Source organism: Alexandromys fortis, unplaced genomic scaffold, assembly GCF_014885135.2.
Source record: "Alexandromys fortis isolate MF-2015 unplaced genomic scaffold, M_Fortis_MF-2015_v1.1 scaffold_88, whole genome shotgun sequence".
NCBI lineage: Eukaryota > Metazoa > Chordata > Mammalia > Rodentia > Cricetidae > Alexandromys > Alexandromys fortis.
Genome location: NW_026067961.1, coordinates 3,201,605 through 3,227,156, shown reverse-complemented (window position 1 = coordinate 3,227,156; position 25,552 = coordinate 3,201,605). Strand labels below are relative to the sequence as shown.

General features: G+C 48.5%; 1 protein-coding gene across 2 annotated transcripts in view; it reads left to right on the top strand.

The window, feature by feature from the left end:
- Positions 1 to 25,552, top strand: part of Dnajc11 (DnaJ heat shock protein family (Hsp40) member C11) — a 43,831-nt gene that overhangs the window by 11,784 nt on the left and 6,495 nt on the right. The window contains exons 2-10 of one of the 2 annotated variants that reach the window (XM_050153305.1): positions 7,157 to 7,286; positions 8,896 to 8,969; positions 13,895 to 13,996; positions 18,066 to 18,194; positions 19,303 to 19,425; positions 19,879 to 19,952; positions 22,734 to 22,923; positions 23,509 to 23,594; positions 23,816 to 23,932. In XM_050153305.1, coding sequence (XP_050009262.1) covers positions 7,157 to 7,286; positions 8,896 to 8,969; positions 13,895 to 13,996; positions 18,066 to 18,194; positions 19,303 to 19,425; positions 19,879 to 19,952; positions 22,734 to 22,923; positions 23,509 to 23,594; positions 23,816 to 23,932 — 1,025 coding nt within the window. The remainder of the gene's footprint in view (positions 1 to 7,156; positions 7,287 to 8,895; positions 8,970 to 13,894; positions 13,997 to 18,065; positions 18,195 to 19,302; positions 19,426 to 19,878; positions 19,953 to 22,733; positions 22,924 to 23,508; positions 23,595 to 23,815; positions 23,933 to 25,552) is intronic. The other variant, XM_050153306.1, reaches the window with a different exon arrangement.

Genomic DNA, 25,552 nt, shown 5'->3' with positions numbered 1-25,552 from the left:
GAGACAAGAAAAAACTGATAGAGTCAGAAGGGCATCCAGTAACTCCTGAGATTCACCTTGTGTTTATTTCTCGTGTTCTTTATATGCCCCAGTCCAAAAGTGGGGAGGAAGGTAAGAAGGCAAGGAACTTCTTTACCGTGATAGAAGGAGCAAAGCAATCACCTTCTTAGTACCTAAAGCACCACGTAGCCACAGCTGAGCTCACACCGCCTGTCATAGAACCTTGAAGGAGCAACAGTAGGTCTGAACTCTGATCTTTAGTCAAGGTGGAATTGATCCCTGTCTGTGGGCTCCCACAGTCTGGCACACGTGGTATAGGACTACACTTCCTGGTGCCTGTTTGGTGTACAAGACCATGTCATTAGTACTAGGCTGTCATGAGTAGGAACGACATATATCACATTGAGCCTCAGATATTCAAGTATCTCAAAAAAATATTAAACAATAAAGATGGAAAACCATTTCAGTGCTGCTGGGATGGCCTAGTGAGAAAGACTCTTGTTGTTGAGCCTGACAGCCTGCGTTTGATTTCCCCACTTCCACATTGTGGGAGCAGAGAATGAACTCCAGACAGTGGCTCTTGGCCTGTAGATGTGCTCCACGCGTGTGAATCTGCATGCATGGACTCAGACGGGAGAAGCCTTTGAGGTTTGAGGCCAGCCTGGACTATACAGTGTGACCCTTTGTGTTGATAGGGCGTGTGTTGCGTCTGTAGTAGCTTGTGTTGGTGGCTGATGTTCTCTGTCTCTAACCATGGGCTCTTTCATTTTGTGTTACTTACTCCTTTCTCATGCTGTTCCTTGTTCATCAGTGGAAATGCAGTGGGTTTTGTGTATCCTGTTACTGTACTAAACTGTGTTCTAGTTGTAACAGGTCATGTGTCTCTGTTTAAATTGGGGGATATTCCATATGTAGGGACATGTCATCCCAAGCCAGCTGTTTCCTTTCTGAGTGTCTGTATTCTGACATCTTGCTCTAACCAGCACTTTCTGTCGTTTGACTGGAAGACATCCATTCCTTGTTCCAGATCTTAGAGGTGTGCTGTGTGGAGCCTCTCTGCTGACGCAAATAATCCCAGTCACACCAAATCAGACCAAATTAAAGGCGCCCGTTTTTAATGCAGTGCTCCCGGGTGGCCCTGGGAAACATGGAGAGGGCAAGAGAGAAAGAGAAAGGGGGACCACAGGAAACCCGGAAACCACATGTTAATTCTCTGGGGGGCAGTTTAAGTAGCCTGTGTGAGTGGTCTTCCCTGGGGAGGAGGCGCCATTTGGTGGGTTTTCTCAGAGGTGGAGTTTGGACTGAGGCAACTCCCAGGGAAGGGTGCTTATGCCAGGAGCTGGGGTGAAGCCCCCAGGCAAACAATCCAGACTTTTGTATAAAGGGGTGTTAGGGAGCTGAGGTGATGCTTCCGACCAAACATTCTAGACTTTGAATAAAGGGATGCCAATGAGCTGAGGTGAAGCCCCTCAATCAAACTGTGTGTGTTTGGTGTGTGTGTATCTGTGCGTGCATGCATGCATGCGTTCATGCATGCATCCCTCTCACAGGCACATGTGAAGGTCAGGGTAACCCTCCAGAGCTGGTTTTCTTCGACCTGCAGTGGCTGCAGACATCAGGTGCTGTGTCCAGGCTTGAACAGCAGGTGCCTTCACCATGGAGCTGATGAGCGCTGCTGCCCACCCAGGATACGGGGCTCTCTTTGGAGATGGCCTTGGCTTGGAATACCACCTTACAGAGTCTTTAAGTGTGCTTTCCTCTTCAATTTTTAAAAAATGTTGAGAAGAAAATGTATGGAAGAGTTGACCTGTAATTTCAGGGCCCTTCTTTGTTGTGTGAGTTTTGTTCATTTGTTTGAGGGAGTCTGTTTGGTCTTTTGAGATAGGATTTCACTTTGTAGCTCAGGTTGGCCAAAAACTCACTATATAACCCAGGCTGTCTCAGAATTTATGGCAGGCCTCCTACCTAGCTGTTAAAGGGCCTTGATTTCTAGGAGGTGGGGGCACACCTTTAATCCCAGCACTCAGGAGGCCGAGGCAGGAAGGTCTCTGTGAGTTTGAAGACAGCCAGGATTACACAAAGAAACCTTGTTTTGAAAAACCAAATGGGGGGGAGGCATAAGTGGACACTGCTCATTCAGTTTCTGGCTGCCGAGACACAAATAATCACACAAAAATTTTATTAACTACAACACTGTTTGGCCTATTAGCTCAGGCTTCTTATTAACTAGCTCTTATAGCTTAAAATAACCTGTTTCTATTATTCACCATGAGGCTGCGGCTTACCGGGTAAGGTTCTGGCAACCATCTCCTTCGGCACTGTGTGGCATCTCTCTGACTCGGCCTACTCTCTCTATACATCTCTTCCAGCCTGCTATAGGCCGAAGCAGCTTCTTTATTAACAAGTGGTAATAAAACTTTCATGACATACAACGGGGAATCCCACATCAAGCGGGGATGACTTTGATTTCAGGGTCCATCTCCTTTCTAGTTGTTGTAGTTGTCTGTTTATGATTTCATTTTTTGAAAGCTTTTTCTTTATTTAGTTCTTGTGTTAGTCTATTTTCTGCTGCCATAGCAAAATACTTGCGGTTGGGGACTTTATAAAGAACAAAAGGTTACTGTCGCTTGACGTTTGAGAAGATGCAGAGGCTTAACAGCCGCTTACACTTGTCTCTGGTAAAGCCATAATGTCGAAGGGCATTGAAACATGTGGAGCCTGTGAGGGCGACGACAGGGAGCTAGAGCAGCTGGCCAGTCTCTTAGCATCAGCTGTGGGGACCGAGCTTCCAGCACATGAGCCTTTGGAGACATGCTTACGGCATAAGTGGTAGAGCTGGGTACTGACTGGACACATTTCGTAGTCGATGCTGCTACTTTTGGTGCTGGGGCCCACGCCCAGAACTGTGTGTGCTGACATGTTCTGCCCTGCCGAGCTGCGGCCCAGACCTGGCTTATTGTCAGTCTGTATAATCCTAGCTTAGTAGAGCTTGTTAAGTCTACCAGGCTAGCCTTGAACTTCTGCCAAGGCTGGCTTCTTTGGCTAGTTAGTAGTTATGGCAGTACAGTGAGTGTGCACATGTGTGAATGGACCTGTGTGCACTCCCAGAGGCTACGCGAGGGTCACATAAATGCTGGGATCTGAACCTGGTGAGCCACCTGTCCTGCCTTACTTCCTGGCTTTATTGCGGTGGTTTATGGTTACAAACTTCCCCACAGCTCTGCCTTGTTTCATTCTATAGGTTTTGGCATGCTGTGCTTTATTTTCTGTGTTTTAAGTATTTAACCTGCTCGCACTTTCTTCTTTGGTCCCTGATGGCTGAGCAGTGTGTTGTTTAATAGCTGCAGATTTGGGGGTTTCTGGTCTCCTTCTGTCATAGACTTCTTTCTTTGTTGTTGTTTTTTGCTTGGTTGGTTGATTTGTTTTGTTTGGTTTTTTTGAGACAGGGTTTCTCTGTGTAGCCCTGGCTGTTCAGGAACTTACTCTATAGACCAGACTGTCTTCAAACTCAGAGATTTTCCTGCCTCTGCCTCCCAGATGCTGGGATTAAAGGTGTGCTCCACCTCTGCCCAGCCTGTAATAGGCTTCTAATTTCATGCTGTCTGGTAGGAATGATTCTTTGTGTCGTATTTATCTTTTAAAATCTATTGAGGGCCTGGACAGATGGCTCAGCAATTAAGAGCGCTTGTCGCTCTTGCAGAGGCCCCAAGTTTAGTTCCTAGCACCCATGTTGGCAGCTCACAACCACCCATAGCTCCAGCTTCAAGGGAGCTGCATCTCTTCTGGCTGCTGTGGGTACTGTGCACATGCGCACAAGAACAGAAGTCGTCATCGTCCTCTTCCTCCTCCTCCTCCTCCTCCTCCTCCTCCTCCTCCTCCTCCTCCTCCTCCTCCTCCTCTTCTTCTTCTTCTTCTTCTTCTTCTTCTTTTTAGCTTTAGAGCCTAGGAATAGAAATCTTATTAAAAGTTCTATTGAGATTTAATTTGTGACCTAACATTCTCTTCAGATGACTGGGCAATAAAACTTTCAGATTTTAAGCTTGGGACATCTGGATTTTATTGTAGAAGTTTTGAGATAAATGTATAGTTTAGGTGTCCTTCTTAATGAGATCTCATTACCTTCTACAATGGTGTCAGGAGCTAAATAGTAGTGAGAAAGGTTATCATTTATGAAATATCGAACCAGTGACCTTAGCTATTAGTTGTGATGAAAGGCCTAATCTAACCTGTATTGAATGTGAGATTTATTAAAAATGAAACTTCTCATTTCCATCACTTAATCGATAGTACTCTAAGTCATTTGTTAATATGATTAAAGGTGGCGTTGCAGACTAGATTCCTGCTCCCCAGACATTTGACTTAACTTTAGTAACCAGGAAGTGTCTTTTAACCTAGAGTCACGTAAATCCATTTCATCCTGTACACGGTAACTTTTATAAGGCATGAGAAAGAGCAATTAAAGTTTTCAGGAAGAAGGCCGGACAGAGTTCCTCACACCTACACTCCCAGTACTGAGGGACCTAAAATAAGACAATGCGTATGAGGGTCATGTTGAGGCCCGCTTGAGCTACATGCTAAGACCTGACTTTAAAGAAAACAGAGCTGGTAAGACGGCTCAGCAGACAGGCAATGGCACCTGCCACACAGCCTGACAGCCTGAGTTTGATCCCTAGAACCCACATAAAGGTGAAAGGAGAGAACAGACTCCACATACTCACCCTCTGACCCCTACATGCTCACACACACCATATATAGAAACACTGTACATGTTAATACTTTTTTATTTTCCCAAATAAATATAGGGCTGGAGTGATGGCTCAGTAGTTGGAGTGCTTGCTTCTCTTTCAGAGAAGCAGAATTCAGTTCCTAGCAACCATGTCGGTGACTTGCAGCCATCTTTAACTCCAGCTCTAGATCTGATGTTCTTTTCTGGCCTCCATGGCCACCCTTACACACATGTACACACACATACACATCAATAATCTTTAAGAAATAAAAAAATCACAGAAAGAAACTAATGTATAGCTATGACTTAGGAAAGAACAGCTCCTTTTGAATCACAGCATCAAACTATCAGAAAGATGTGTGTTTTATCTTCTGTTATCTACTATCGTAATTCAAATGCCAGGGTTTCCTTCAGATAATGTGTTAATGCAGCAAGAAATGTGTTGCGTGATTAGCAGCAGCTGGGAAAGAGCCCCAGGCAGGGAGAAGCAAGAGAAGGCTCAGTGATGGGACCTGAGATCTAAGCACAGTTGGCGGGTGAGGTGCAGGTCCACTTTGGCAGTGGATGCCTGTTACCCACGCCAAGCAGTGCTGCTCCGACCACCCCAGTGCTGACGGGGAGGGGGAGGTCTGCAAATGGAGCTGAGATTCCTGTCGGATGGTGTGCACTGCCAGGCTTGCCTGTGAGCGAACTGGGATGTGTCTCACCATAGCTGAAGGACAACCTTGTCCCCAGGTTTCATGGGGAGGAAATGGGTTCTGAAGAGCCACTCCTGTAAGTTTTGGCTGAGTCAGGCACCATGTGAGCCCTGTGGGGTCTCAGTGCATAGCCACACCAACGCTGACAGGAGCTCCCTTGCCCAGAATCACGGACCTGGGAAGGGGCATAGCCTGGGTCCAGGCCTTTGAACTCCTACGCCTGCCTTTTCAGCCACTGAAATGGAAGGTCACCATAGAGCCTCCCAGTAAATAAGAGAAAACCTGCCAGAGATGGAGGGGAGGCAGTGGGCTAAGACCTACAGAACAGCATCGTTCCCAAGGCTACCCCAGAGAGAAGGTAGAGGAAGAGATTGGAGACAGAAGGGCAGAAATCTCCCTAGTTCTCAGAGGCAGCTGGGTGCTCCGTCTTGAGAGCCTGCCCTCTTCTGGTGGAGCAGCCTCTGATTTAGAGAAACAGTGGCACAGCCAAGTCTCTGTCCAGCAAACAGCAGGGGTTTGTGGCTAGTCTAACCGACAAGCTCCAGGCTCCAATCTTGCTGCTGCTTTTCTGAGTAACTGCTTTATCGGCCTTTGGGGAGGTCAGCCCCAGGCCAGCCAGCCCTGTGCCCACTGCACACTTCCCCAGCCCCTGCCTGGTGGGGCTGGTGGGAAACGGGTAAAGTCATGCCTGAGATTATTGCTAAGCGCAGGTCAGCTTCACATCTTTGTGAGTGGGGAGGAAAAAAGAAAAAGGAAGAAGCTTAGTCCTGGAAGGGAAAAGTTGTTGATGGCTCATCTAGTGTCATGTGGTTTTCTATCACTACCCCTGAGCTGTCCATCCCTATGACCGCTTCTTGAAGACCTACATCCCAGTACATGATGCTAGGGCATGGTCATCCTTGGTGACCCATTTCCACCTAGATGCTGACCTCTTGGGCCCCTCTTACATATTGTCAGTGATCACACAGGATGGTTCCCTTGTCAAGATGGGGGGAATGCTCCTTCAGCTTCACTTGTGATAGACCACATTGGTCTTGGGTGCTGATTCTAGGTCTTCCCAGAGAGAGACCAACAACTGGCAAAACTAGACAGTGTTCCCAGGGCTACGGAGTACTCCTAAGGGATTCTTGGTGGCTGCTAGCCAAGGAGAAGGTGTTCCTGCTGGCCTCATTCCTGCAGTCCACGCCTGTGTCCCCAGAGGTCTGTCAGGAAGCACCTTCTGTGTACAGCATTCCCTGTGTAACCCCCTGGTTGCTCCAAGCTAATGGAACATTTTCCGTGCTCACAGTTAGAGGCCACATTTAGGAGTGTGTTGCTTTTATAGCCTTGTCTTTGGCTCTTGAGAATTAGTATATTAATCTCTGACATCACTGACGTCCCCTGTGCCTGTAGCATGTGACTGTGCTCCCTCCCTGTGCTCTCTGGTGTGGGAGGACTTAGCTGACTTGGGTTTGGGGGCAAGTAGGGGTCTGGTGTTTCAGCACAGCGAGCCAGGGTGGAGACAGCCGCTCTCATTTCCCTTGGGTAGCAGTGGGCACAGCAAACACAGTTGCTATTGATGTACATAATTGATCACTTTATTAACTGTGGAAATAAAGCATAACTTGATTATGTCCTGTGCAGAGGGCAGGTGCGGTGGAATGTGGCTGACAGTCCCGTTCCACGGCTGATTCTGATCATGACAGTGTTTCAGTACCATTGATGTCCTCTAATTGAATTTCTCTTTCTTTAGGCCTCTTCTGAAGAGCTGAAGGCTGCCTACCGGAGGCTGTGTATGCTCTACCATCCGGACAAGCACAGGGACCCGGAGCTCAAATCACAGGCAGAACGGCTGTTTAACCTTGTTCACCAGGCCTATGAAGGTTGGTGGAGAACTTGGCTTCATGCGCACAGACGTTTGATTTTTAAGTGACTTGATTTGTGGAAGGCAGAGCTGGAGTCCTTAGAGGTGTATAAAAGAGGTGCTTGGTTAGGTGCTTCCTACTGATGGAGCCCTTTGAAAGAGTCGTATTTTGCTTTGGAAATCAATATGTGTCCAGGAAGAAGAAAATGAGAGTCCAGATGAAGAGACGGGTCAGGTCTGAACAGAGGCTGCGGCTCCAGCTGGTCCCCAATGTCTGCCGGGGGCGGGGCTGGTACTTGTAGAGTTGCTTTCTTTGGCCCTTTTTTGTGAGAAGCTACGAGGCCTTTTTTTAACCTGAGTGGTTTTATTGGTTTTGTGGCAGTCGGTGAAAGAAAGGGCTTACAAAAGCTGGTGTGTAGAGCGTGGTGGGGAAGTAGAGCCTAGTCATTCAGGATCTGAAATTTATGGCTTTACCTATAAATGAAGAAAACTTGGGATATGTTTGTCTCTGGGGCTCTGCAATGAGTGATTGCTGGCTTCCTAGTGCCAGTGAGCTCTACGCTACCTAGTTGGGCATTTTAAAGTGATTAGAGGGGCTGGAGAGATGGCTCAGCGGTTAAGAGCATTGCCTGCTCTTCCAAAGGTCCTGAGTTCAATTCCCAGCAACCACGTCGTGGCTCACAATCACCTATAATAAGATCTAGTGCCCTCTTCTGGCCTACAGGCAGGATACTGTATAAATAAATAAATTTTAAAAAAAAGAAAAAGAAAAAAATTGGGGCTGGAGAGATGGTTCAGAGGTTAAGAGCATTGCCTGCTCTTCCAAAGGTCCTGAGTTCAATTCCCAGCAACCACATGGTGGCTCACAACCATCTGTAAAGAGGTCTGGTGCCCTCTTCTGGCCTGCAGACATACACATAGACAGAATATTGTATACATAATAAATAAATAAATAATTAGAGTGATTTAAAAATAAAAGCAAAAAAAGAAAGAAAGAAAGTTAAGTCACTCTTAGGATTTATAGATTAGGAAAAATCAGTTACTCATTCCAGACCCTGTGATGTGCCTCTGTGTGAGGCAGCAAGATCTCACGGCAAGCAGGATAGCATGTTTTACCTCACAGCTTTTACCAAGAAATTAGATTCTGATGGCCAGTGGCGCATGTTAGACAGGGGTCTGCGGTGGCACCATCCTTCCGAACTGCCAGAGTGGGCTGGACCCTGTGGAAGCCCAGCTTTTCCCATCTGTAGCTTTTAAACACCCTCCATTGAAAGGAGAAAGCGTCAGGAAGAATGCAGCAGAAAAAAGATACTCCTAAGGGCTAGAAAGATGGCTCAGCGGTTAAGAGTACCGACTGCTCTTCCTAAGGACCCAGGTTCAAGTCTCAGCACCCACATGGCAGCTCACAAACTGTAACTCCAAGATCTGATACCTACACACAGACATACATGCAGGCAAAAAGCCCAATGCGCATAAAATAAAAATAAATATTTTTTTTTAAAAAAAAGGGAAGGAAGACTAGCAAGGAAAGGAAGGCGGAGGCTTACCTCGTTGTACACTGGGTTTTCAGGACTGAAGGGGAAATTTTCTGTGTGAAATGCTTGATTTTTTTTTTCTTTTTATTGCAGTGCTTAGCGATCCCCAAACAAGGGCCATCTATGACATATATGGGAAGAGAGGCCTGGAGATGGAAGGATGGGAGGTAAGAGACATTGAGCCTGAGGAGCTAGAAGCAGGAGGAAGCACAGCACCACGGCTGTCCCCTAGGGGCCTGTGAGAGCACCTCCCGCTCTACCCCTGCGTGATAGCAGAAGTGTGGCAAGCCATTCACTTCTTTGTGTTTCTGTGTTACCTGAAGAATAAAGTTCTATAGAAAAGTGAGCATGAAAATTAATTGTATTGTAAGACCCCAAACTGCTATAGAGTGTGTAGGTGTTCTTACCCAGTCTTACCCAGAGACTGGTGTGTGAGTGCCCATGGGATCCTGTCAGACGTTAGTGGCCATGCGAATGGTGCCAGTTTCCTGTTGACCTCATGCTCTGTCTCTCCCTTCTGACCCCAACATGAAGCCTGTCTAAGGCTTGAGGTATGATGGGAAGAAAGTAGGACTGACTGGTTGCTCTGGGGGCTTATGGGTCACCGTCCACCTGTAGCCATGCCCTGATGGGTGCGGCATGGTGGACTGTCTGGGGGTTTGTGTGAATATCCAACAGTTGTCTGAAGCGCCAGAATAGCAACACTGGACCTGAGTCCCTTCATGAGGTAGCTGCCAGCTCTGAGGAAGCCCTGCCCTTTGAACTAGGCTGTGTTCACACTTTGTCCCGTCCCCTCCACTCCATACTGTCATCGGGCCATTGTCTGCAGCAGGCTCTATGTGTCCTGCCTGGCTCCCATAGGTGTTTGTTTTAGGCCTCTAGCTTCCTGGAAATCTCAGTAGTTCATTGCAATTTGTACCTTTTACCCAGATGGAAAACAGTCATCTAGACTCTTTTCAGACTCTGTGTGCCCCCTGGATTAGTTCCCAGAGCTGAGGGCTGTAGTCAGGGCTGCTGACTATGGGGCTCTCATCACAGATGAGGGTTTGGTTCCTGGCAGTGTTTGGGCACACCTGGCATGGTGGGATCCTCCCACCAAAGCAGAGTGTCTCCCGCTAGTGTGCCACAAAGCCAGACTTGGCTGCTCTTATGCAGGAGGCAGCCAGTCACAGATGGTGAGTGGTCAACTTTGCGTGCATAGCTTCAGCAAACTGCTTTAATGAAACAAATTTCCCAGTAAGTCCGCAAGGTAAGCCAGCCAGGAATGATGGCTCGTGGGAGTAATCCCAGCTCTTGTGAGGCAGGACAGCCTGGGGCACACAGTGAGTTCCAAGCCAGCCTTGGCTCCATAGAGCAGTTCTCAACCTGTGGGCCTTGATCCCTTTAACAAACCTGTCTCAAAAAACACATTTATGGTAGTAGCAAAATTACAGTTATGAAGTAGTGACAAAAATAATGTTATGGTTGAGGGTCACCATATATATATATGATGGTCTTTAAATATGAGGAACTATATTTAAAGAGTTGCAACATTAGGAAGGTTGAGAACCAAAACAAACCAAAAATTAAAGCATCCTTGGGTATTAACAGTGCCGGCATGCAGCAGGACACCAGCTCCCTGATGCACGTGGAGCATCTGAATTCAGCCATGATCTGTGGAGTGCCTGCAGTTCCTGTTTACATGGGCGCTCTCTCCTCATGAAGGACATGGCATTCATTGTGTTACTGATGTCTTCAGAATACGGGTCTTTGGTGGCTGAAAGTCACCTGTCACAGCCTGTTACTTGAGTAAACATCTAGGTTGTTTGGTAAAAGGTGAAGGTAATTGTGCATCCAGAGTATGTGAAATGCCTCAGAAGCACCTGGCTCTCAGCTGTGATGTCACTTGTGGCTAATGGAGGATGTTAGGAATGAAATTGGGCCTTTCTTTTAAAGGCAGGTTTCACTATGATGCTCTAGAAGGCCTGGAACTTTTTGTGTAACCAATAACCGCCTCCAACTGGTGATTCCCGCCATGTCAGCGCCTGGAGCTGGCTGGCAGTGTTGACGCCAGTGCCCACGTTGAAAGTGAAGTTTGTCTTTTCCTTAGAATTGAGAAAATCAGATTGAACGCTTAGATGGTCTCAGCACTCATCCTGGCTGACAGGTGGAGTGAAACCACATGATTCAACTTGCCTGCAAACTGCTCTCGTGGGCACATCCTTTGACCTGATACATCTGCAGTTTGCAGCCCTGTACGTTACCCATTGTCCGCTATGAGAGTGTCTTAAGAAGGGTAACTCTCTGAAAAGCAGAAATGTATCATGAGAGGAGATCTTGAACTGTCACAGAGCAGAGGTAACTAAGGCAATGTGAGAAATAAATGTTAGTGGGAAGCTCACAAAATCTGAAAAGTCTAGGTCTGGCCAATAGAAACGTGTGGTGCTTATGATAGCCTTGACGGTTGTCTATGGCCACATGAGATGCTACCGTTGGGGCTGGAGAGATGTTCTGCCAGAGGACCCAGGTTCAAACCACAGCACTTACATGGTGACTCACAGGTATCTGTGACTCCAGTTCCAGAGGACTTGATGCTGACTTCTGACTTCCCTGGCACCAGGCACCACAAGTGATACAGATATGCATTTAAGCAAAACACCCATATGCATAAAACAAAATTTTTTATTTATTTATTTTTTGGATTTTTGAGACAGGGTTTCTCTGTAGCTTTTTGGTTCCTGAACTGGAACTAGCTCTGCTGGCCTTGAACTCACAGAGATCCGCCTGCCTCTGCCTCCCGAGTGCTGGGATTAAAGGCGTGTGCCACCACTGCCCGGCATAAAACAAAATTTTAAAAATTAAAATTTTTTTTAATTTTTTAAATTTTATTTATTTATTTATTTATTTGGTTTTTTTCGAGACAAGGTTTCTCTGTAGCTTTGGAGCCTGTCCTGGAACTAGCTCTTGTAGACCAGGCTGGTCTCAAACTCACAGAGATCCGCCTGCCTCTGCCTCCCAAGTGCTGGGATTAAAGGCGTGCGCCACCACCGCCCAGCCTTAAAAAGAATTTTTTTAAAAAAGATATTAATAGGGCTGGAGAGATGGCTCAGAGGTTAAGAACACTGGCTGTTCTTCCAGAGGTCCTGAGTTCAATTCCCAGCAACCACATAATGGCTCATAACCATCTGTAATGGGGTCTGGTGCCCTCTTCTGGCATAGAGGTGTACATGCAGGAGGAACATCGTATGCATAATAAATAAATCTTTTTTTAAAAAAAGATATTAATATAAACAAGATGTGGTGGTGCATGCTTTTAATCCCAGCACTTGGGAGACAAGAGTCAGGCAAGTCGCTGTGAGTTTGAGGCCAGCCTGGTCTACACAATAAGATCCAGACAGCTAGGACTAGAGAGAGACCTTGTTTCAGAATATTTAAAAAAGTTGACTTAGGATCCTAGACTTTTTAGACCCAACAATGCCTAGGGACTGTAGCTGTGGACATTCTCCCTGAAGGTGAACTGCCCACCCCCACCTGACCCATTCTTCCCTGTAGTTGGACTTTTTCTATCCTGCCAGCCAGCTCCCAAATAACCACACAGAGACTTTTTATTAACTATGAAAGATCGGCCAATATCTCAGGCTTGTTTCTAACTAGCTCTTGTTTGTTTTGTTTGGTTTTTCAAGATAGAGTTTCTCTGTGTAGCCCTGACTATCCCGGAACTTGCTTTGTAGACCAGGCTGCCCTCAAACTCACTGAAATCCACCTGCCTCTGCCTCCCACGTGCTGGGATTAAAGTTGTGTGCACCACTACTGCCCGGCTGTAACTAGCTCTCATAGCTTAACCCATATTTATTAATCTACATTCTACCAAGTGACTTTTACCTCTGTCCCATTGTGTGTGTTCAACTCGTTCTCTATCTGGCTGGCTTCTCTGCCCTTGTTTTCCCAGCATCCTCTCTGCCTTGAAAATTCTGCCTAGTGATTGGCTGTTCAGCTTTTTATTATACCAATCCGATACAGTCACAGTATACACAAAGATTATCCCACAGCGCTTCTGTGATGGGGTCGGTCTTCCTACTGGCCCAGGTGAACTAGGCTTCTGTGGGGGCTCAGGACAGGGGTTATCCAGCACATAGCAAAAGTTGTAGTGCCCACAGCCGGGACTGCCCTCACGGGACCACCCCAGCTTCCTGTACTCGATTAGTGCCAGGTAAAGCCCTGATGGCGGAGGCTTATGACTGCCAAGAGGGAGGTCTCTGCACCCAGGAAGCGTCATCAGCATTGTGGAGGGACCAGCCATTTTAATTTGGCAATTGGTTCTGACTCCATAACCAGCCGTGTGCAGGACTTGTGTAGAGTGTGGGCATGAGGAGAAGGACCCAGGTTGTTTTCACCGCAGCGCATTCCAGGCTGAGACCCAGCACCGGGCTCCGTTGTGCTCCCAGGCTCTGCGTTTCTCATGAGGGCTTAGGATTGTGCACTTGGTCATCGTGGTACAGTGGCCGCAGAGGTGAGGTACCTGATGTCCACAGTGGCCTCGCCCTTTCCATGAAGCTCCGCCTCTGTGAAATGTCAGCTGCATCACCTTCCTGTCACGTACACTGAGACTAAGCAAGGCCGTGCTAGAGTGTCCTGGCTTGTCCAGACTTGATCTCATGGTGTGCCGGTGACTTTCATGTCATCTGTTGTTAGGTCCTCCAGTGTTGTTGGACCTGAGACCACAGCGCCACTGGCAGCTCAGAACTGCGCCTCGTGTCGTAGAGGACAAGCCCCATCCCTCACATGACTAGAGGTCCCAAGTTTAGAATTCCAAGTGTACTGCATTGACAGTTGATTTCTCAGTAGAACTAACTGTAGGATCTCTTTATAAGGTTCCTGTGCCTCTGAGGGGTTACTAAGATAAAGAATGTCAGTTTTGGGGGAGCCCAGAGGCCAGCAGAGCCTTGCTTTTCTCACAAGGTTGGTAGGCCGCTCTGTGCAACTCCTTCAGTATCTTTAGAGCCCAGGGTTTGCCCTGCTGGCCCCTGGCTATCGGCTATCCTGTGCGTGTCAAGCAAAAGTCGGCTCTGGGGGTGTCCTGAGCCTCATCTCTCTCCCTCCATTCTGCTCACAGGTGGTGGAGAGAAAGAGAACTCCAGCCGAGATCAGAGAGGAGTTTGAGAGGCTCCAGAGAGAGCGGGAAGAGCGGAGACTGCAGCAGCGAACCAACCCCAAGGTAGCCAGTGCCACCTGGAAAGGGACTGGGGAGGCCAGGTGGAAAATAATTCAGTGTTTTTCAGCTGACAACGTAAAACTGGGTGGGGCAAAAACTTGTGGCTTATCTCAGAGCGGTCTTTTCCTGGAGGGTGACGGCTGTGCTGCTCAGCAGAGCTGTGGCTGGGGACAAGCATGAGAGCCTGTGGAGGGAAGGTTACAAGAGCCTTGGTTTGCACAGGCACAGCTCGTAGTTCCCGGAGACCGTCCCTTTGTTACACTTCCTGAGCCCTTGGCTGTCAGGGTCAGTGAGGAAGGAGACCACCTGACCGCTCAAGTACTAACACAGTGGTCCCCTGTGCAGTTACACTCTGGAGGGCAAATCCAGATGGCACCAAGCAAACACGGTTTGATTTCGTCATTGAAAAGGGTATCATGACAAGTATAATGGTAACAGCTCGTCCATTTCTCGGGAACAGCCAATGCCTTTTATTTATTTCTGATGACCGTGAGGTAAGAAACTGACAGAAAAATATCCAAAAAAAAAAAAAAAAAAAAAACAACTGATGCTTAGTGACATTACGAATTATTCAGGTTGCAGGGTTCGTGGATGGAATTTTCTTGGAGCACAGCACAGTAATTGGTTGCTGTCATAGAATGGAACACTGCAGACAGCAGCCAGATGGCCGAAACCACAAAAATATTATGTACTCTAGCCCTTCACAGACAATGCCAGCCCTGGGGGCATCCTTCAGCAGATGACCGAAATGCTGCGGTAGGTCCTCAGCAGAGCAAGCCCACCTCCTCTCCCAGCTGCCACACCTCCCCATCACTGACTGATTGTGACAACTCCTGGCCATCTGCCACCCAGAGGCACATCTAAGGCTGCCCATCATCCACTGAGCCTAGAAGGAGTTAGCTGTACCAAGCAATTTTGTCAGCCATCACCACATGGGCCATCTGAGGCAAGAACATGCTGTTCCATTTCATCTTGAGCTAGATGGGAGGAGCTTGGGTTAAGAAGAGCGCTACTTCGAAACCGTGAGGACTGGATTCCAGCACTCATGACAAGCTGGGCATGAACATGCCATGCCTGTAACCCCAACTCTGTTGAGAACAAGAGGGTCACTGAGGTTTGCTGGGCCCCAGTCCTAGGCTTAGGGAGAGACCCTGCCTCAAAGGAGTAAGTAGAGAGGAATGGAGGAGGACACCTGATATTCTCTCCTGGCTTCTTCATATGCCCAGGCCAGGTGTGTACATATGCACGGGCACACGCAAATAAATGAACACCTTCTAATGCCAAGACCGTGTGACTAGGGGAAGAGTGGGGACCTTGCTCGGCATTTCTACTGCCTGCATGTTAGATGTGAGAAACAGGGACAGAGTCCACTGGGGGAGAGGTGAGTGTGACCTGTCACACCCACTCTTCTGGGTGTGGTGCATGCGTGTGGAAATCAGGATAATTTGTGCCAGTTGGTTCTTTCCTTCTGGCATGTGGATTCCGGAGATGGAACTCAGAGAGTTAGGTCTGGCAGCAAGTACAGCCATTACACACTAGGCCATCTCGCCAGCCCCCACTGCATCTTATTCAAAGCAACTGTTGCTGCTGGTGATACGTTGTTAGGATGTCTTGGCTAATGGCTAAGCCAACAAAAACACGGTGAAGTTGGTATGGTCCTAGACAAACTTCACATGGCAAACCCTCTGAGGCTGCCTGTCTGCCATTCAGGTCATAGGCCAGCCAGGGCTATATGGCAAGCAGAGGACAGATTTGTTCATCCAGGGTTGGCTGTGGAACCTGCTCTGGGGGCCTGTAGCAGCACATCCTGGCAGCTGTGTGAAGCAGACCTTCACCTTGTAGCCAAGATGAGAGGGGAGTCTCTGACTAGGCCCCACTTTCAAAGCACAAAACTAAGGACGAACATTTTTTCGGGGAGCCAGTGCTCACCATGTTACCTAAGCTCTCTTGACCTCAGGGCTCAGATGCTACTTTTGCCTTAGCCTCCCAGCGCCTGTGCTCGGGCCCCTCCACTAGGTGCCCTGAGGACATCACTCGTGTCTGTCATAAATCTGTGCTCGCACCTCCCCTTCCTGGAGACACTGCGTTACTTGTTAGTAGTTTAAAGAATGTGTTTATCTGTCAGAACCCTGAGTAATCGGGTAGCACACCCGAAATCCCAACCCTAGTGGTGGAGGCAGGTGGCTCAGGAGTTCAAGGTCATCCTCGACCTTGGTTGCACCCTGCAGGAAGCCGGTTGTGCAGCTGGAGTGGCGGCTTGTTAATCCCAAATGAGAGTAGAGACATTACCCCAATTCTTTGGTCAAATTTTGCAAGTGTTATTTTCTGTCAGACAGGGCCAACTCCCCAAAGCAGGGTTTGAGAAAATAGCATCGAAAACAGGGAAAGGTGATGTTTATATATCCCAAAAAACTGCGAGACTAGGGTGGTTTCAAGGGTTGGGGTATTTCCAGAGGAATTTTGGTTATGTAGGAACTTGGCTAAACATTTCAGAATTATTTGGGAAAACATCTTATCAGGGTGAAGGTTAGGATATAGGGTATAGAACGTGTCAAATTCCAGAAAATGTGTTTTTTTAAATATTTATTTATTATGTACACAATATTCTGTCTGTATGTCTGCAGGCCAGAAGAGGGCACCAGATCTCATTATAGATGGTTGTGAGCCACCATATGGTTGCTGGGAATTAAACTCAGGATCTTTTTTTTTTTTTTTTGAACTCAGGATCTTTGGAAGAGCAGGCAATGCTCCTAACCACTGAGCCATCTCTCCAGCCCCAGAAAATGTGTTAAGACATAGTCAAGCCCAAGTTTTACAGAAAACAGGAATGAACTTATTTTGACCTTGTAGCAAGATGGCTTTTAATCTTAAAATGGGGTCAGGCTGGTCCGTCGGTGTATCCTGGAATGCTAGCACCTGAGAGGCAGGAGCATTGCTTCCAGTTCAGTGCCAGTGTGCATAGTGAATTTATGTCAGCTGGGCCACAAAGTGAGTATCTTGAGAAATAATAAATAGACTGAAGAGAAATTAATAAAAATGTGTGTGGTTTTGTATGTGTGTTTAGTGTGTGCACACATGCTGGGTTAAAATAGACCCATGAGAAAAGTCTTACATGCTGGGTTAAGATAGACCCATGAGAAAAGTCTTAGAACTTTGAAAGAAAATGATAAATGTTGTTTGTCTTTCTGTGAAGGGTTTTGGCAGTTAATTTTATGTTACCTCGACAGGCTAGAGATATCTGAGAGGGGGGAGCCCCGATTAAGAAAATGCCTCCTTAAGACGGGGCTGTACACAAGCTTGTAGAGTATTTTCTTAATTAGTGATTGTTGTGGGAGGGGGCATCTCTGGACTGGTGATCCTGGCTGAGCAAACCAGTAAACATGACCATGACCTCTGCATCAGCTTCTGCCTCCAGGCCCCCACCTTGTTTGAGTTCCTGTCCTGACTTCCTTCAGTGACTATGGTACGGAAGTGTAAGCCAAGTAAACCCTTTCCTCCTCATCTTGTTTTTGGTCGTGATGTCCTCACAGCTATTAGTAACCCGAACTAAGACAACCAGTCAACAAAATTTTAACTTAGTATTTCTTGGAACATGCTGTCTTCTGTTGCTGTCTTTAGTTTTCAAAGGCGGAAAGGTGTGTAAACACCCCGTGTACAAATACTATGTGTGTACATTGTGTACCTGCTTCCTGGTCTGGAGGGCGCCCTTAGATCTCGTAGAATTGAGAGGTGGTCTTGAAGTAAAGGTGCTTAGTCCATGTGACCGGCCGGTGTCTGGGTGATGTCGCCAGGGACCTGTGTGATCCCTGCATGCTCAGGTCATTGGCTCTCTCTCTCCCATGTCTTGTCCCTCTGCAGGTGTGTACAGGCCGGCTCTTCCATAGAGCTGGTGTTTGCTGGCTCTAACATTCCAAGGCATTCCGCAGCTTTTTATTTGAACTGTGACATTCATGCTTCACAGACTTCGTGGAGCACTGTCCATCCATGAAGTCAGATGCCTAAGCACTCCACTCAATGTTTTCATTCCACAAACACCGGCACTTCGTGCTGACTGCGTGTTTTTCTGCCCCAGGGAACCATCAGCGTTGGAGTCGATGCCACTGACCTTTTTGATCGCTATGATGAAGAATATGAAGATGTGTCCGGAAGTGGCTTTCCGCAGATTGAGATTAATAAAATGCACATATCCCAGTCCATTGAGGTAAAGCACAGACACCTCTCCAAGTACAGCCTGGGCCTGAGTTAATGAGGCACAGTGCCGGAGCAGCTGGATGGGAATCGGCTTGGGGTTTCTCATCGTTATTTATGAAAGGCTGCAATTAGCCACTGAGGTGGGGAAGGGAGGGTGAGAGGACATGTGAGCATGCTCCATTTGGCCTTGTTTGTTACTGCGTTGCCCCCACACACAAGGCAGCTGAGTGTTGGCACTTAACTCCCAAGGTCCCGGGTCTTGCCAGTTAGGAGTGCTAATGGGGTAAGCATAGATGCCCAGGGTCGTAGTCATTTTAGGAAGGAAGGCCGCCCTGCTGGCAGATGATGCTCAGAGCTAGTCTAGGTTCTAAATACTTGACTATGTGGAAGACATAGCTCTGGTCCTGAGCCAGGGAATTCGAACACCACCCTTTTGTCCCTAGATGCAGTAGGGGCAGGCCATTCTATTTAGGACACCAGGGTCTCTGCCTACACAGCATCTTCATTTTATTATCAAGTGCATGAGCCTGCCCCGTGGAGTTGATGCTAAGAAACTTGCTGTTCTTGAAGAGCCCTTAATACAGCCAGAACCCTGGTGGCAGGCTGGGAGTAGAAAGCCCAGACAACACATTGTGGGAAAGCACAGGGTCGGGGTCTCCATGTAGCTCCTGCCATGGCACACTAGACCTGGTGTTCTGCCACTCTCTGTGGGTTTTGGGGATTCTTCTCTTGAATTTGTGCAGCTCAAGAAGTAACTCAGTAAGGCGAGTGTCTGCTGATAATCACAGGCCGTGGACTGGATTCCCAGTGCCACATACATAACATCAATGCATATGGCTGCATGTCGTGGCACCTGCCAGCGCTCAGGAGGCAGAGACAGGAGCATCTCATTCCACAAGGAGGCTAACTCATCTGTGCAGCCCCACAGCCAGGGCTATAGTGAGATCCTCGTAAAAATAAATAAATAAATAAACTACTGCTTTCGTGGGCCCCATGCCATTGATATAAATTAGGAGAGCAGAGCGGTTGGGAGGCCTCCTGTCTCTGTCCTCAAATGCCAGGTGACCTGTGTCCCCATTGCCTCTGTTTGCTTGCTACCCGTGGCTATCTTCCCTTAGGCACCCTTGACAGCTACAGACACAGCCATCCTCTCCGGAAGTCTCTCCACCCAGAATGGCAATGGTGGCGGTTCCATTAACTTTGCACTCCGGCGGGTCACTTCTGCAAAGGGATGGGGAGAGGTAAGACCCACTGGATTCTGGTGTCCATACATGGTCGGTCCCTTTATTGACTAGTCACATGACAAGCTAACCTTCACTGCCTGAAGGGGCTGTTGGTTGAAAGTCGCCTGGGCTGGCAGTCAGTGAGGCAATCAGGAGAGTGCCGGAAGGACTGATGTACCTCTCCATGGGGCCCATGTCCCTCCCATCTGTCACCCAGGAGATGCGGCAGGTGGCACCATGGTGGGGAGGGGTGTGGACTACCAGTCTCCTTCCCTTCTGACTTGAGCCAAGGGAGGTCAGGACTGACATTTTTGGCGGAGTAATTGTCTACAGTCTGGGGCAGAGATGATACCGAGGTGTTAGGAATCTGCCGGTCCTCTGTTGGGAGCCTGGCCAGGTTCATGCTGAGCCCTGGGTTGCTGTTGTAGAAAGAACACCAGTAATGCTTTCTCTGTTTATTTTTCCAAACAGTTGGAGTTTGGAGCTGGAGATCTCCAGGGGCCTTTATTTGGTCTCAAGCTGTTCCGTAATCTCACACCAAGATGGTAAATATACAAGATAACTCCTTTTTGGTGATCTGTGCTAACTTGTCTTAGAGCCTGTGACGTCTTCTGATTGTGGACATTTGAAGTTACTGGTGCTGTGTGGGCTCAGTTGGACAAGTGCTGGGGCAGCCTGCAAGCTGAAAGAGCTCTGCATGGGAAAGCAGGCCTGGCCCACCAGGCTTCCTTCTGCACTGAGAAGCTTTCTAACATGGGACCCTTTACCCTACAGTCCCGTGAGGACCAGGAAACAGAATCTGTCTGTGGGACTACCTGGTGGTTGGACAGACTTGGCCACACCTGAGTTTTACAGCCTCTGCAGCTACAGTGATGACTCCAGGCTTCGTTCCTAGTTTGCTTCCCAGCTAGTGTAACACGGAATACCCTGCTGAGAGCAACTTAGGGGAGGGAGACAGTTCCAGGGGATAATTCATTCTAGGAGGGAATCACAGCAGCGGAACCTTGAGGGGACCGGTCACATCAATCTGTAATCAGGTCAGGGAGGCAGATGTGGTGGCGCACAACTTTAACCCCAGCACTTGGGAAGCAGAAGCAGATGGGTCTCTGAGTTTGAGGCCAGCCTAGTCTGCATTCCGAGTTCCAAGCCAGCCAGAGCTAGTCTGTCCTCTAGTACACTATTCAGATCAGCCATGTCTCCCTCCAGGGCTCCCTCCTCCATGGCCAAGCTCAGCCCTAAAGTTGCTGCACAGAGCCAGGTGTGTAGTGACGCAGGGCAGTAGGAAGATGTTTTTTACTCTTTTGGCTTTTCGGGGGGGGGGGGGACCACCCAGTTCCCAAATAAATCACATGGAGGCTTAGTTAGCAATGTCCAGCCTTAGCTTGACTTGTTTCTTGCCAACTTTTTTTAACTTCTGTTATTCCGTCTACCTTTTGCCCCTGTGCTTTTCCTGGTCTCTTCTGTAGATCTTTACTTGGACTCTTACTGTGGCTTGCTCGCCCATGATGTCCTCCTCCTCTGGCTACTTCTCTCTCCTATATTCTCTGCCTGCCAGCCACACCTGTCCTTTCTCCTGCCTTGCTATTGGCCATTCAGATCTTGATTACACCATCAGATGTTCTAGACGGGCAAAGAATCACAGCTTCACAGCGTTAAGCAAATGCAACATGAACAAAAGTCGCACACCTTAACATAATATTGCTAACTCTGCGGGGATAGGTAGAGGCCGGGAGATCAGAAGTTGAGAGTCATCCTCATGTGGAGAGTTTGAGGTCATCCTAGGATACAGAAGACTTTGTGTCAGAACAAACAAAGCTGCTGGGGGAAGCCAGGCTTAGTGGTATGAGCCTCTGATCCCCACTGCTCTGGAGGCTGGTGCAGAAGTGTTACAAATTTGAGGCTGGTGTGGACAATATAGTAAGACTCTGTCTCCAAAAGAAAATAGGAAAGGCAAGCATGGTTGTAAATGCCTGTAATCCCATTGTCTGAGGGGTAGGAACAGGAGGATCAGGAGTTCAAACCTGCCCTGTGCTGTGTAGCTCATCGAGGCCAACCTCTGGCCTATGTGAGACCTTGGCCCCCAAAGCAGACAGCCCTGTGCAATGGTCTCGATCTCTGTCCACTGCCTGCCTCGCTGGTTGCAGTTTTCCTCCCTTTGGGACAGAACCTGGTATCTCATCCCTGTCTTCTTTCGGCTTCTCTAGCTTTCTCTTGGAACTCTACCGATGACATTCTCCCTGCTGGCTCCCCTGGCTCCTGTGGGGAAGCAGGAAAATGCAGCCTTTTTCTAGCATGGCCGGGTCTCGTGGAAACCAAGAAATAGGCTCTTTTTAGCCATTTTGCTGGGGGAGTATAAAGTATTATACTGGGAGTATAAAGTAGCCCTGGTTAAAAGTGTGTTTGCTGGGTGGTGGTGGTGGTACATGCCTTTAAGAGTTCCAGGACAGTCAGGACTACACAGAGAAACCATGTCTCAGGGGGAAAAAAATGTGTCAAGTGTGTCATGGTTACCTTAATGTCACAGTGTTATCTCTAGAGCCTAGAAAGTCAAGAAAGAGATGGCTTGACAGCAAGCGGTGGGTGTCGGGCTGTGCGCCAGACACCAGTTGTTTGTCAGCCTGCACCCTGCAAGCTGACTTCAGAGTCCTTCCTGGAAAGCTGATTTTCAACAGGATCCCTGGGCAGGTTTTTAAAATCAATAAGCCATCTCTGCAGCATTTAAGAGCACTTATTGCTCTTGTGGAAGACCTGGATTTGATTCCTGACACCTACATATCAGCTCCCAAGCATCTGCAACCACAGTTTCAGGGGATCTGACAGGCATACACAGGGCACACATACCTGAATGTAGACAAAAACACAGAAAATAAGATCTCTTTAGTGTGTGCGTATCTGTGTATGTATATGCATATGCACATGCTGGGGATCCACCCAGGACTTTGACTTGTATGGCACATACCTGCGGTAGGTGGTGCTACTCTTTGTGATGAGTTGATATCGCTTGGAGACTGCTCATGCTCCAAGCCCGTGCTGAAGAAACCAGAATGCCTGACAGAGGAGCCACTATTGGTGGCTGCACATCAGCCAGGTGACTTCAGCATTGAGCAGAGTTCGGGGAGCACTGTCCTGAGCCACTGTGTTGAGAGTGTCACCAGAACTGCCTTCCGGTGGCTCCAAACACAGCATGTAGTGCTCTGACAGAGTGGATGGTGGGAGGTGGAGCCGCCAAGGAGGATCCTGAAAAGACAGGCTTCTCCTCTCTCCTTGCTCTGCAGCTGAGCGTCTGTGTCAGCTGGACCCTTTCTGTCTGTGTCCCCCACCCCCAGCTTTGTGACGACAAACTGTGCTCTGCAGTTTTCATCCCGTGGGATCCGGCCTGGCCTTACCACTGTCCTAGCTCGGAACCTGGACAAGAACACCGTGGGCTACCTGCAGTGGCGATGGGGCATCCAGTCAGCCATGAATACAAGCATCGTCCGGGACACCAAGACTTGCCACTTCACTGTGGCCTTGCAGGTGGGTAGTGGAGCTGCAGTCTATTGAAGATGCATCTTGAGGCAGGTGTCTCAGTATAACTCTATACCCTGTGGGGCAGTTCTGGGTTCACGCAGCAGTGACTGTGGCCTCTAGTGAGGAAGGAGGATGTTCCCAAGTGGCTGTGTTCAGATCATCTGACAGGAAGTAACAGTTTCACGTCCTGTCAAAATGGTGCTCTTGAGTCCTGTGGCCGGGCAGAGAGAGAAGCTGGTGGGAAGCAGGTCCTGGGTTCCTCGTCCTAACTCAGGGTTACGAGAGGTTTGTGTTCTCATGAGAGGCCAGTAAACTGCATTTTCATTAGAAATCAGTTCTCTTACAGTTGTGTGCTGTCGGTAGATTTCATGGTGAGACCATGTCCCCCAGTGGTGAGATTCACACAATGGCAGATCACTGTCATTTCTCAGCATGTCATTACACAATAGCGGCTGTACTGGCTGCTGGTAAACATTTACACACCTGCCCTGATGAAGCTCCCTTGGCCAGGTGCCCAGCAGCTGTGGGCAGCTGGCGTCATCATCCAGAATGGTAAGGCTTACCTGGCCTCCTTGCACTTCCCTCCCTCAGCTGGGGATCCCGCACTCATTTGCACTGATCAGCTATCAGCACAAGTTCCAGGACGATGACCAGACCCGGGTGAAAGGGTCCCTCAAGTAAGTCTGAGCTTTGCTGGCAGCGAGGTGACCCAGTGCTGTGGTGGGCACCTGTGTATCGTCATCACTCCTGTGATGTTCCCTGATTGCCCCATCCTGGCATTGGCTCCCATGGGTGATGGGTGGGGGACGGGAGGGAGACACAGCTCTGTTCCTAGCAGCTCCTGTGTGGACGGGAGGGCAGGAGGGAAACGTGCCTGCAGCTGTGCTCTACCCCCCAGGGCAGGCTTCTTTGGGACAATAGTGGAGTATGGAGCTGAGAGGAAGATCTCCCGACACAGCGTCTTGGGTGCTGCTGTGAGCATTGGTGTTCCGCAGGGTGTGTCTCTCAAAGTCAAGTAAGTTGAGCCTGACCCTTGCTCAGCGGGGATGAGGGTTAATTCCTCAGTGTGCCTTTGCTTCTGAGCCGCATGAGCAGAGGTCAAGGGGCATAACCCAGTAGTGAATTGGGAGAGGCCTAGGCTCTCCTCCCTCACACTTCACCAGGCCTGTCCAGTGACCACGTCCACACCCAGGGCCACCACAGGCGTCTGCAGCATCAGATTCTTCCTTGTCTGTAGCATAAGAACGTGCACCCTTTCCTCTGCACTGCCCAGTTCCTCAGTCGTGCTGTCTGAGTTTGTTTGGGTTTTTGATGTTTTGTTTGCGATATGGTCTCACATAGCCAAGGCTGTCTTGGAACTCAAACTTGGGATCCTCTTGTTTCAGTTACCTTAGTATTGAGATTTCAGACATGGACACTTCTAGCTTCTGGGTTTGCTCACTTTTCTGTTGCACTGCAGTTGGGCCTCCTTCAACCACCTGGGCATCATCCTTCCCAGCAGAGGGCAGCTGTCCGTCCTCTTCTGCCTCTCCTTCCTCCCTACACGTCTCTGTGCCGGGATTCTTGGACAGCAGGCTAGAGCCCTGCTTTTGTTCCTGCCTCCCAGTGGTGGCTCTGTGGGGTGCAGTCCTTGTCTGTGCAGACTTCCACAGTGGCCCAGTCTGGCCTGTGTGTTTAGTACCGGTTTTGTATCTGGATGGAGTTCTGAACTCCCAAGGGATGGCTGTACTGTGTTTCCAGTGTCCTTGCCTCAAGGGCCCATCTTGGCCTGCTTCCTAAATCTCTAGCTTATATGCATGGTGCCCCTCTGTATCCATGGATATCACATGTATGGATTTGAGCCACCAGAATCAGCAATAATGGAGAAAAGGTCACAGACAGTGCAGTATGGCAGCTGTTGATGTGGCATTCGTGTTCAACAGGACCAGAAGTCAATGAAAGATCTTGTCTAAGGAAAGAAAGGTGTGAACAACTGCTTAGGAATGACACTTGAGGTTGTATGCACATGTGTCCACCAAGAGGCCGAAATTCTGTGAGTTCCAATGCATCAAGCGCCCCCTTCTGACCTCTGCAGGAACTGCATGCATATGATGCAGTCATGCGTGCAGGCAAACATTTGTGCACGTGAATCAAATGATTTTTTTTATATAATACTGGTTTCTGCAGACACACTACCGTGTTACACTCTGAGCTGGGACTTCCTGGGCCCCAGTGCTCATCTGCATGCTGACCCTCTCTTACCTGGAGTGAGAGCGCTGGTGAGGGCACCGTGCCCCGCTGGACTCTCTCAGCACTATGATGATGACTTACTTTCGGTTGGCTTCTGGGGACGGTGTCACCTTTCACCTGTATTTTCTGTGACAGTATTAAACTGTCCAAACTAAATTTTTATGGGATTTATTATTTTTAGGGCTAGAGAGATGTCTCAGCAGTTAAAAGCACTGGCTGCTCTGCCAGAGGTCCTAGTTCAATTCCCAGTACCACATGGTGGCTCACAGGCATCTGTAATGAGATCTGGTGCCCTCTTCTGGCCTGCAGATGTACATGCAGACAGAACACTCATACATAAAATAAATGAATAAAAATTTTAAAAAATGATTTATTATTTTAATATGTGTGTGGGTCTGTCCACATG